The 12,624-nt window shown below is 52.8% G+C and overlaps 1 protein-coding gene across 2 annotated transcripts in view; it reads right to left on the bottom strand.

The window, feature by feature from the left end:
- The window catches only part of ADAMTS14 (ADAM metallopeptidase with thrombospondin type 1 motif 14), an 85,585-nt gene that overhangs the window by 19,571 nt on the left and 53,390 nt on the right, over positions 1 to 12,624 (bottom strand). For both annotated transcript variants that reach the window (XM_012460307.2, XM_012460308.2), the window contains exons 7-14: positions 11,186 to 11,291; positions 9,521 to 9,664; positions 8,271 to 8,403; positions 7,509 to 7,622; positions 4,969 to 5,117; positions 2,846 to 3,021; positions 509 to 642; positions 16 to 139 (exon numbers count right to left, since the gene is read on the bottom strand). In XM_012460307.2, coding sequence (XP_012315730.2) covers positions 16 to 139; positions 509 to 642; positions 2,846 to 3,021; positions 4,969 to 5,117; positions 7,509 to 7,622; positions 8,271 to 8,403; positions 9,521 to 9,664; positions 11,186 to 11,291 — 1,080 coding nt within the window. The remainder of the gene's footprint in view (positions 1 to 15; positions 140 to 508; positions 643 to 2,845; positions 3,022 to 4,968; positions 5,118 to 7,508; positions 7,623 to 8,270; positions 8,404 to 9,520; positions 9,665 to 11,185; positions 11,292 to 12,624) is intronic.

Genomic DNA, 12,624 nt, shown 5'->3' with positions numbered 1-12,624 from the left:
CCCAGCCCGGCTCACCTGCCTGCTTGGAGGCCTTGCCCAGCGTCCCCTTCACAGTCCTGCAGTGGGAGTTGTCACCCCCGCAGACTCCACACTTGTCATCCGCCTTCATGGACCCCACCTCCTTGTCACAGCCAACAGGCTGAGACCAGAGATGAAGTCAGTGGGAGGAGGCTCCCCTGCCCCCACTGCCATTCCCATCCCCAGGCCCTGGTCAGGAGAGGACCTCTAGCCTGAGAGGTGTCCCTGGACAGGATTCTGGCACAAATTCACCGTGTGACCTGAGTGAGGTCTTAAACCTGGCATGGTGGGGATTCTGGCAATCTCCTCCCAGCTCCAACAGGGCTGAGCAGTAAGCAGCCCCTTCCAGCACCCCAGGACTAAGCTGAGGACCGAAGGGTGTTGGGAGTGGGTCAGCAAGGCAACGCTTATCTTCCCAGGCAGGAGGGGCTGCAGTGCAGCCCTCCAGTCTCCCTGTGCCAGCAGTCGGGGTGGCCCGGGATGCACCCACCACACACTCGCCACGTGCACAGACGCTGTACAGGTCCCGGTAGCTGCAGCGTGTCCCATCGTGAACCACTTGGTTCATGAACACCACATCCCCTGTGTCCGCTGATTGGCAGATCAGCTCACACTTCTGGGCATCTGTAGGGAGAGGTACTAGGCTGAGTCCCCAGCTGAGCTTAGAGAAAATGGTCCAGGACAGATCAGTGTGTGGTCCAGCCAGAAAGCTCTGGGGCCAGCTAGGCAGTCAGGGGAGCACTGGGTGTGGTGCTGGGGCTGAAAATCCATGCTGTGTCACTTATTAGCCATGTGACCTTGGGCAGATGCTCCGACCTCTCCCAGTCTCTGTTCCCTATTTTTATTATCCCTAATCAGTAAAATGCACATCAGCTTATTGAGAGAAATCAAATGATAAAGTAATAATAAGCCAACACTTAGTTAATGCTTACTATGTTCTAGATAGTTCTAAAACCTTCACATGCCCTTAAAATACAGCTTTAATGGCTTTTCATGAATTAGCCCATTTAACCCTCCCAACACCTCAATGAGATAGGTGCTAGCATTACAGAGGAGGAAACTGAGGAACAGGGAGGTTAAGAAACTTGCTTAAGTCCACAGAGCCGCATGGTAAGTGGTTCAGCCTGGATTCTAACCTAAGCAGTCTGGCTTGTGTCCTGCTCTGACCCCTGTAAAACTTCACTGTGCACATGTATGACATGTGTCTTAGCATGTTTGTAAACATTAGAAGGCTGCATGAAAATAAGGCAGAAAAGTGGCATCTGGGTTTGCAAAATGGAGGAACAGTCAGGGAGAAAGAGAGCCCTTTCTGGTCTTAACAATTAAATCTTCCTTCTTTATGTGGGCTATAGATGTCCTAAAAAGGAGGTTCCAGAGAACATATAAACACTCGCTGTACTTCTTAGAAAAAAGGAGGTTGGGGGCTTAGCTAACTTCCTGGAATTCGTCTAACAGTCCTGGGAAAAGCCCAAAGCCCAGCTGCCCCACGAGCCTCCCAGCCCCTCCCCTCCCCAGTGCTGTGGTTGCTGGTTTGGTTTCTGAACGGATCTGGAAGGCTTTCAAAGTAAGCTTCCCTCAGCCAATGACTAAGGAACCTGCTTGGCTCTGCACTGGTCCCTGTGCTTCCAGGACAGCTGGTGACTCCTTGTCTCCAGCATGGAGGACTCAAGTCTGGAGCCACAACCTCCAAGAACACTTTGAATTTCATGCATAGGAAGCAGATTCTTGGAGGGACCTGGGTCTAGGGGGGCTCCAACCCAGGACAGGCAGGATCCTGACCCAGGCAGGCAGCTCTCTGGGTAGCAATGGAAGCCAGCCAACAAGGGAGTGGTGAGCTCCCCAGAATGGGAGGAATCCAAGCAGAAAGACATCCCCTGCAGGGATGCTCGGGAGGAATCTGGCCATGACAGGCCTGAGGTCCCTTCAACCTGAAGCACTTGTCATTCTAGACCGGAGCTGAAGAGCTGATGGTCCTGGGAGGAAAGCCTGTCCTGATGGGAACTGTCTGGGTCAAGGGTTGTATGATGGAGAATGAGCATCCATCTGTTGAGGACCCACGGAGAGGCTGGCAGGGGAAAGCTGGAATCAGAGGACCATTGAGGGCTTTTCCAGCCAAGGCTGTGACTTGCCACGAATTCTAACCCTTCACTGGATGCTCTGCTGCTATGAAGCCATCATTGGAAATGCTCAAAAACAGATGGGAACTGGCACCACTATGGTCCCAAAATTCAGACTCTACATGAGTCTAGAAGCCTGTGTCTGTCCCAGGGCAGCCTAGAGAGTCAATATGAAGATCCCACCAGCTCCCATCTGCCTGCCTTCTAATATCATTTCAGTGACTCTGCTGAAACCACAGCCCAATCAGTAAAACCTAAAAACACAGCACGTAATAGGACTGAGCTCCTCAGGACACTGGCCATGTGACGGGAAGTGTGCCTGCACCTGTATGATTCTTTTCCCTACAGTTAAGAACAGAAGACGGAAAAGGAGGCAACCCTAACAGCCAACACTGCTGCCGGCCATGGCAACACCTGTGTGTGAAGTGCCCCTTCCTCAAAACACTTTCCTTGCATCTGCCAGAAGACTGTCATCATAAGTACACAAATTAGGGATGGCCTTGATGGGGATGACGACCCCAGAAGCATGCAATGTGCAGACCTGCACAAGTGTATGTGGTGAGCCTGCTGACTGCAGTGTTCCTTTTGGCACACCCATGGTCCCTCCACCTTCACTGGAGAGTGTAGGGGTGGGAGGCCCTGCCTGGGCACACACAACCCCAGCAGATGCCCAAGGACATGGGGTGGGAGGGGGAGCGGGGCCCGCTCACCGTCCTCAGGCTCGTAGGGCATCCAGCTGTGCTTGGCGTTCTGGTGCACGTAGTAGGAGTTGCGCTTGGCACACTGCTGGGCCCGGAAGTCCTCGTAGGGCCCAGGGCACTCCTCGCTGTTGCAGACCTGGTACTCGAACATGGGCCCTAAGCACGGGCGGCCTCCATAGGCTGGGCTGGGACAGGCACAGAGAGATGGGTGACCTTGCTGGCTGGGAAGGCTGGGAGGGTCAGGCTTCCCACACAGTCACCAGGAGCACAACAGCATGACAAGGGGTTCTACTGCCATAAACCAGAGAATAGTTCCCGGGGTATGGGGCTGTGGAGCTCAGCCTTCCAGATCCCCCTTCCTCCCAGACTGCTCTACCCTTCAGACACACACCATCTATTCCATGGTGAGTGTGAGACAGACAGATGTACAGACTGAAACAGGGACTGACTAACCCTCTCCAGCTGGGCTGAAAGAGAACTCCCTCTTATTCATCTATGTGGGTGCCTTCAACTGTTTCGCAGGCCCTGGCATAGAGCAGGTCCCCATAAACGACTCAGCCACTCCCATCTGCATCCACTTCCACTTAATATCGTTATAAACTGAAGAGTGGTAAAAGAAACTTGGATTTGGAATCACAAGAGTTGGTTTCCAAGTCCTGACTGTGCAACCTTGGTGAAGCCACTTAGCCTTGCTGTGGCTTAATTTCCCCTTGAAAACAGGGATTATAATCCCTCTTATTTTATACACATCCTGGTGTGTCTGTGAAGAATAGTGAGAAAAGGTATTTTATTGTAATCTATGCTTTCTTCTCCATTAAGTCAAGAGGATTGGGTAAGACTTGACACAAAGCGTCCAAGTGCTGGGGTTAATAGTACCCTACTCATAGACATGCAGGAGAATTGCATAGCTTTTTGTACCTAAGTGCTTAGCATGCCACCTAGCACAAAGTGCCTGACACACTATAATAATGATTATAACAGCAGCTGTCTTTTATTGAGTATTTAATTTGTGTGAGCATGCTGCTGAGAGCACACATTTTATTTAAGTCTCATAAAATAAAAATAGTTATTACAGAGGAGCTCAATAAATGGTAGCTTTGATACCAATTATAGCAAGGGGTAATTGTCGGTCATGCCTGCAAGGTGATTTACTCAGAACAGGGATCCCTGGGCTTTTCTACAACCAGTCTTTGTATCCCCAGCAGATGAAAGTTACAAGGCGGTCCACTTTGGCTTGTGTGTATAGAAGGTCAATATAGCCGTCTGTGTTAACTATACGGCTATATTGTCTAAAACTAAGGAACAGCTGCTTCAATAGGCAGTGAGTTTCCCATGCCTAGAGATAAATAACAGTATGAATTACCACTCCTGAGGACACCAGAGCCACTGTGACCCTACAACTCTGCGATTCCTCAGTCTTCATGATACCCTTCAGCCCTGTGAGGGGGTCAGGCCAGGTCCCGTCATTGTGGGGGTTCAGAACGCCTGCATTACTAGAGCCAACCAACCCATGCAGCCAGTCTTGGCCAGTCCTCATCTCTCATGATGCTGTTCTAAACAGGCTGCCTCAGCTTAGAGATGGAGATGGAGATGGAGTGGTGGGGAAGATTCCCATAAAGGGGATGAGCAGGGAAAACGGACATCTCCCCCAGAATGCTAAAACTTGGGAGTGGGGAAGAGGGGAAGGAGCTTTGATGTTAGAAAGAGGTAAGTTAAGAAAAATTAAAGGGAGGTTTTCTCCATGTGGTAGAAAACAAAGTTAGGGAATTGATTCTCCCAACAAAGAGCTTAGATCAGTGTTTCTCCAAGTTTAGCCAGAGGGTCAGGGTAATGAGAGGGCTTGTTACACACATGAAGAAGTAGGGCCACCCAGACTCTGGGGACTCTTCTGCACATGAGCTTGAGAACCACTGGTTCAGACAAACACACAGAAGGCAGACCTGAGGGTCCTTAGTGGATGCAGGCAGAAGTGATCTGCCTCCACCAACAATTCTGTGTCCTCATGCATTAGCACACACAACCCCCCACAGGGCCCTTCTCTCCTGCACTGTCTTCCCAGTGCCTTCCCCTCCAAGCCCCTCAGCCCTGGGGAGGGGCTCCCTGCCCTGCCCACCCCAGCCAAGCACACTCACGGGGGGTTGTTGCAGCTCCGGCTGCGGGATTGCACCCCGCCCCCACATGACCGCGAACATGACCCAAACTTGGTCCAGGAGCTCCAGCCTCCATCTTCGCCGTATGTCTGCTCCGGGGACTTCCAGATGCAGTGACCTTTGAAGCACCACTGGGGCGGAGCAAAAGGCATGAGGTCACCCTGGGCTGCTGCTGCTGAGCCCATCCTGGAGGGTGCCCAACTGGGCACATGGCTCAGATGGTGGGCACCATGGGGGAGAAAGAGAAAGGGATGGCAAGAGCATGAGCCTGGGTTTAGGAAGAGTCCCACCCCCAGCATGAGCTGAGAAGCCTTAGACAAAGGGCTTGCCTTTCTGGGCCTGTTCCTTAACTGGACAACATGGGAAACTGTACCTGCTCTTAGCATCCGATGAGATCATGCCCAGTACACAAAGCCAGAAATGGCAGATCTTATGATGAACAATGATAATAAATGGGCAATTATTTGCACACCCAGGAGTAATAAAGGGCTGAAAGGGGAGAGAAGACACAATCTTTGTACACTAACTAGAGTTGACCTTGGCTCTGTATCTCAAAATCACCTTCCAGGGATCATGAGATGTGCTTCTGGGAGGCAGGCCAGCCATGTGGGGAGGTCCGTGCATTGGAAAGAGTATATGCATGAAGTCAGAGATTCCTGGGTTTGAATTCCAGCTCAGCAATACTAGCTATGTGTGGCTACTTTAGCTTGCTGAGTCTCAGTTTAGCCACCTGTTAAGTGGGACTGCTCTACCATCTCTACAGGCCTTAGCATAGGGCCAGGCAATAAGGGAGGGCTCAGCTAGAGGCAACTCCCTTCCCTTTTCCTGTAGGGTGGCATGAAAAAAGTGCGCAAAGCTCTCTGGGCAAAGTTAGTCTCCCAAGGGTTCTCAACCTTGGAATCACCTGGGGGAGATTTTACAACTTCAGATGCCTGATCTTCACCCCAGAACAACTGAGTCAGAATCGCTAGGGGTAGGAACTTTTGGAGGAAGTATAATGAGGCATAATTTACACACTATAGAATTCACTCATTTCAAGTGTACATTGCAATGATTTTTCATAAATTTGCAAAGTTATCCAATCGTCGCCACAATCCAATTTGAGAATATTTTTATCACCCCAAAAATATCCTCTATGCCCATCTGCAGTCACTCCTTGTTCTTTGGAAGGGGTTTTAAAGCTCCCAGGATGATTCCAATATGCAGCCCAGATTGAGAACTACTGATGAACTGTCTTGTGAAATTGTGACTGGGGAGGGTTTGGAACTTTGAAAACACCTGGGAAAACTGAAGAAGTGGAAAGACCTGGAACAGCTCTAACCCATAAGGACCTGCCAGGCCATGGGAAGCTCCATCCACCTGTAATGGGACAAGCCCCAGAGATGCTCAGCAGGACAGGTATGAATAGGAGTAGCCTGGTGGCTGGGCGCGGTGGCTCACACCTATAATCCCAGCACTTTGGGAGGCTGAGGCAGGAGGATCACGAGGTCAGGAATTTGAGACCATCCTGGCCAACAAAGTGAAACCCAGTCTATACTAAAAATACAAAAATTAGCTGGGCATGGTGGTGCGTGCCTGTAATCTCAGCTACTTGGGAAGCGGAGGCAGGAGAATCACTTGAACATGGGAGGCGGAGGTTGCAGTGAGCCAAGATTGTGCCACTGCACTCCAGCCTGGGCAACAGACTGAGACTCTGTTTCAAAAAAAAAAAAAGAAGCCTGGCTAGGGGCAGGAGGCAGGGGGCAGGCTGGTGGGGTAGCTGCTGCGGCAGGGCTCCTGCTAATGCTGAGGAAGCACCTCTCTTAGCACCTGGCTTCTTCCCTGCTCCCTCACGTGCCTTGACATGAGTCAGTAACCTCAGAACAACCCTGAGGTTGGTCAGGTGTTGGTGGTCAGAAAAGTTCAATAAACGGTCCAAGGTCACTACAGTGATCAGGGGCAGTGCTGGCAACAGAGCAGAGCTGGGTTTCAGACCCAGCCATAGGGTCCCCCGAGCAAATGAAGCCCTGGCACCCACACATGCATGAGGGAGCAAACATGGGCCATTCATGAAGGTTGGTGTGGGGAAGAACAGGTGTGTCTACTGCTCAACAGAGACAGCGTGGGGGTGGGGGAGAAGGCAGGACACAGAGCCTTCCCCGCATCCCTTCTGTACTAATCACTCCCTGTGGGACCCCAACAAGTTCCTTAATTAACCTGCCTGGGTCTCAGTCTTCTCATCTGTAAAATGGAAGTAAGCCTTCCTGTCATATGGGCTAGGAGAGCATGCTATCCTCAGCTAATTACAGAGACAAAGTGCTGTGGTCTGGGAGAGAAGAAAGGGTGTGAGTTTATGGGAAGATGCCATGTGTATTCACCTGCACACTGGGCTCACCCCTGTCCTTTAGCACCCCTGCCCCACTCATTTAAGCACTTGGAGGGAGGGGCCAGGGTTCAGGGTTCCCCCTGGGATGTGCCCCTATGCCAGTGATGGATGCCCTGTACCCCAGGAAGGCCACTGCTGCTGCACACCCCACAGGTACCTTGCCGGGTGCACACTCGGTCCCATCCAGTGGGGGCCCCTTCTTGGTCTTGCAGAAGTAGGGGTTGTCAGGGTGGCTGCACCACAGCTGCTTGCAGGGCTCAAAGGTCCTGAACTGCATGGCAAGGGAAGTGGGTCACCAGGCCGGACTGGCCCTTTGTGCAAGAAACAAAGGTCAGTAATGGAGAGAAAAGAGGGTGTGATGGGTGCAGGCACCCAGGGCACTGCAGGGCAGGCAGCCAAAGCCTCTCTCCTGCTTCAAGTTCAACTCGACCCCAAGTGCCAGCAGCCTCCAGGGGGCCCCTCGCTTCTCCAGAGCACTGAGAAAGATCCCAGCCATGGCCCACACTCTCATTGTTCTCTCTCCAAGGCCTCCCTCCCCGACTTTACAGAGGCCATTTGTCACTGAGCTGGGACTAGGGTTTGAGGCTCTGGAAGGTCTGGGTTCACATCTGAAACCTGGGCTCCTTTGCAGATAAGCTCCCCAGGGAAGGAGCCCAGCCAGGCTCCTGTCAGCTACCCACCCTCTCTGCTCTGCTTTCCCATCTGTCCCAGGGCTAATGCATTCCCCAGCCACTTCGCACACCTGCCCCCACAGGTGTTCACTCTGCATCCCTGCATGGTGGCTGGCACTGTGTCTGTTGGCCCATCACCAGGCCCACTGGCCAGCTGGGCAGGAGGTGCTTCATGAATGTCCAGCCTGGGCCACAGAAGGACACTGCCCTGGCACCCACCACCTGGCAGAGGCCAGATGGGTACTCACTGCCAAGCAGGTCTGGTATCCACTGCCGAAGTCAAAGCGGCACTGCTCATCCATTGAGTAGTCGATCCCAGGCAGCTCTGGGGGCTGGGGCCAGGCAGGATCAAAGGGGTCATCGAGGAGGCAGTCGTAGGAGCTGCCCGTGGAGACAAGGAAGGTGAGACAGGCCGACAGCAGGAAGTCCCAGGCTTTCCCTTCCCAGGAGCCGGGGTTTTTGTGAGCAAGGTCTGCAGGAATCTGCACCCGCTTGCCTGTGCCCAGCACTGCCTCTTCATGGAGGAGGGGCTGCCCTGAGCATCCCCCTCACTGAGGACCTCGCTCCCACCAGTGACTGTGTCTGGAAGGGCTCCATTTGCAGCCAAAGGCAAGGGTACCCAGACTGGGATTAGATACTCAGCTTGCAGCTGGATTAGGTCAGTTTTGCCCACCTTAGAGGAACATGTTATGGCCAAGACTAATGATTGATTCACGGACAATTTGAGGACTCACTCTGTACTGAAAGAAGAAAAAACAGCCTACCCTGCAGGATGGACCCTGGGTGAGCTGCCCTGCCCAGCTCCTGCATGGCACTAGTGACTATATCTCTGCCTCCACCTGCCCCCCATCCAAATCCACTTGGCCTCCCATTCTCAGGCCTTGAGCTCCTGAGTCTAACACTTGTTCTGTACCTGAAGATCCCTGAAGACCCAGGAGCTGACCAGCCATGCCTTGCTGCTGGGGCCAAGAATGGGAGTGAGGAGAGGAGGGAGCTCCCTCCTGAGCATGCTCATTTCCCTAGGGCCCAGGAGAAGGTCACAGTGGCACTGTTCATCCACTGAGAAGTCAATCTTGGGTAGCTCTGGGGGCTGGGACCAGGTGGCCTCAAAAGGGTTGTTAGAAGCCCCTGGGTTTAGAGCCTCAGCCTCAGCCCAGTGGCTCCTAACCTTCAGCATGTGCAAGAATCACCTGCAATGCTTGATAAATCCAGATTCCTAGACCCAACCCCAGCAGAATCTAACTTACCATCTTCCATGAGCCAGGGGGTCTGCATGTACAATGAGAATTCTATGTAAGTGGTCACCTGAACACATTCTGAAACACTAGGCTGTGATGCTACTGGGGTACGTTTTAGGCCAGGTTCAGTGGGGAGGTGAGATGCGTCATAGAATAGTGAAGCCAGGGAAGACTTGGGGAGACAGCCAGCTGTGTGACATCTGCTCAGAGTGGCAGACCGCACAGTCCCTATCCCAGCTCTGAGGGCAAGAGTGACCTACGGGAGGTAGCGGCTGAGCTCCAGCTTGCTGCAGCGGGACCAATGGAAGCGGTGGAAGGCAGCCTGCACCAGGGGTGCCATGACACTGCCCAGGCTGGTCTCGTCTGCACAGCCATTCCCCTGACCGTCATGCTCCATGCCGAGCCTGGAATGGGGAAGACAGAGGAGTCCTGACACCCCAGTGGGCCTGCCCCTGGGAATGCAGGCAGGCAGGCCAGCAGTGAGAGACCCTGTCCTGACTCAGAGTTCAGATTGCTCTTCCTGGCCTTGGTTTCCCAACCATGCAGTCAGACGACCAACCCTCTCTCCAAGGCTGCTCCCACTAGGATCAGGCTCATTCTGCCCTCCAAACCTTCGCTCCTGCTGTTCACCACTCCCAGACACCCACCCCTTCCGTGAGCTCCACCCATGTTCTTGCAGCTTCCAAGGCCCGATCAAGCCCCACCTGGCCACTGGTCCTAGCTGTCCCACCCGTGGAGGCTGACCTCCACAGCAGGAGCCACCTATCCCACCATTAAAAACTCACAACCATTTTCTGACTTCCCACCGAGGGCCTTTGATTGCAAAGACCAGGTTTCATTCAACTCAACTCAACCTCGTTTCTTGAGCCCCTTGTGGTAGGTACTTGCCTCTTAAGCCTCTCTAAAACCCCACAAGGCTGGGCACAGAGCTTTGCACATGATAGGCACCTACCATAATAGTAGTTTAAATTTAAAACTTTGCTCTTCACAGTTAGTCATTAATGCCGAATCCTAACAATTTTAAGTTCTCAAACACTCCCAGATGGCTGCATCTGGCTTTGACTGCTAGGCAGATACACGGGGCTATAAGCTTGACCTTGTGTCTCCAGAGGGGCCTCAGAGGTTCCCCTGGTGTCAGCTCCATGTTGCAGGCATGGAGAGGAGGTCCCACCTGCCTGGAGAAGCAGCGCTGGGATAAAATCTGACAAGGCCGATGGTGTCTCTTGGTTCTGCCCCTGTGGATACCCAAGGCCAGGAGGCATGACATACTGAACAGTAGCTCATTTGTGTCCACCCGGCATGTAGCCTCTTGAGGGCTTCTCTGTCCTAGTCTCCACTGTAGCCTCATTCCTAGAATGGGGCCTGGTGCATGGTAGGTGCTCAAGAAATACTGAATGAAGGAACACACTCTAAACAAAATCTGAAGCCCTAAGATCAGACAGGCCAGCCTCTGCCTGGCTCACCACCTAAGTTCGAAGTGCACCTGTTTACAGTGCTCCAATGAGTGCTGAGTACCAGGGTGGGCTGGAATGAGTCTTAGAAAGGCCTCAAATGTGGATGTGATGGAGGGAAGCCAAAGATCAAGACCACCCAGAGACAGCAGGCCTCTGCGTGTGAGGGGGACACTGCCACTGACCCACCCAAAAGCAGGGCCCTCTCTGGGCCCCTATGGCCCTGGGATTTGGATGCTGGGCCCAAGGCAGGTCCAAATTGCTACCCAGGCCCCTTGGCTCCTCCCAACTCAGATCACGGCCTCCCTCTACTGGCAGCTGCAGGAGATCATGCCTCAGTGGCAGGCCAGCTCCTCTGACACCTCCCAGGACACGGGGACCAGGCCAAGCTGGGCAAAGTCTCCCACAGCCACAGAACTCCCTGGAGTTCATGGCACAGCTGCCAGTCCCGCCCACCCTGCTGGTGCCACTTACACATGGCCGGTCTCATGAGCTACCACGAAGGCTGAGGAGAACCCATCCTCGTGGTTGAGGGCACAGCTCCTCAGGGGGTGACACATGCCAGTGACGGGTGCATATCCTGACGAGGAGAGAAAGAGAAGGTGGAGAGCGAGGTGGAGGGCAGGTGAGGCAGGACACACTAGGTCTGTGCCCAGCCCAGCCATCTGGTCAACACTTGGCAGCGGAGTTCCTGGAGGAAGAAGGATGCTCACAAAGTCCCACCTGGAGCTGAACAAACCTGGGCCAAGCCACCCTCATATCCCAGAGCTTGATGGCTTCCCTCTTGGCTTGCAGCTTCTGAGAGTTTATCAGTACCCCTCTAAACTAGAGAACACCCTGGCCTGCAAACACACTACTTCCACAATGCCTCCCTCCAGTCCCACAGTCAGTCAGCAAACAAGCTAAAGAACCGTGATTTAGCAGAAGATTACGTGATGAGGCATGGGATGGAAGGGCTAGAATTCAAGGAGCAAGCCAGGGTGCAGGGGGAGTTGGAGGAGGGGGAAAGGGAATGGTTTGGAAGGACTTGAGGGGGATCAGGAATGACTGATGCGGGCAGTGGAGGACAGCTGAGACAACCCTTCAGAGTGGGGAGGACACAGGCCAAGGTGCAGGCAGGTCACACAGGAATCATGGCAGTGCAGGGCGCCAGCACTGGCTAAGCATTACCATGCATGAGGCCTGTGTCCTCGGGGCCTCCAAGGTGGGGATGATGACAAAGGGCACATCCCTGCCTAGGCCTACAGTCCCCCAACAGATCTATTCCGCCATGTTAGAGGGGCTGAAATGTTCTTTTATTTGAGATGGTTTGGGGAGTAGAACAAGAGGCTGAGTGGGAAAGAGGTTTCTGGAGCCTCTATTGACCTGGAAGTCTGAGATTTGCTCTACATGTGATATAAGTACATGCTCTGTGTGTGTATATACATGTGTGTGCATGTCTGTGTCTATGTGAGTGCCTGCACATGTGTGAGCATGTGTCTCTGTGTCTCTACATGTATGTAGTGTCTCTGTGTGTCTATGTGCATGTGTGTGTTTGTATATCTGTACATGTACACACTGGCTTATGTCTATTTGCATATGTGCATGTGTCTGTGTGTACATGGGCTTGTACATGTGTGCGTGTCTGTACGCGCGTGTGTGTGTGTGTGTGTGTGTGTGGTGTAAAACCACATTTGGGGCTTCAGTTATTTAGACAAGAAATCTTTTAGGTAGGAAGGGCTGGCCAACTAATTTCCAGCATTAAAGCAGAAAAAAACAGAAAGCCTGCAACATGGAACCTGGAGATCCAGTTTTCATCTCAGATCTGCCTCCTGCCTGCTAAACCACATGGGCAAGTCTCTTTGCCATTCCATGCCTCAGTTTCCCCATATGATATCCAAGCTGTACGTTTGTAGAGCACTTACAGTTGTCAA

Source organism: Aotus nancymaae, unplaced genomic scaffold (assembly GCF_030222135.1).
Source record: "Aotus nancymaae isolate 86718 unplaced genomic scaffold, 86718_ANA_hifiasm-v0.15.2.pri h1tg000010l, whole genome shotgun sequence".
NCBI lineage: Eukaryota > Metazoa > Chordata > Mammalia > Primates > Aotidae > Aotus > Aotus nancymaae.
This window is presented reverse-complemented; position numbering and strand designations above follow the sequence as displayed.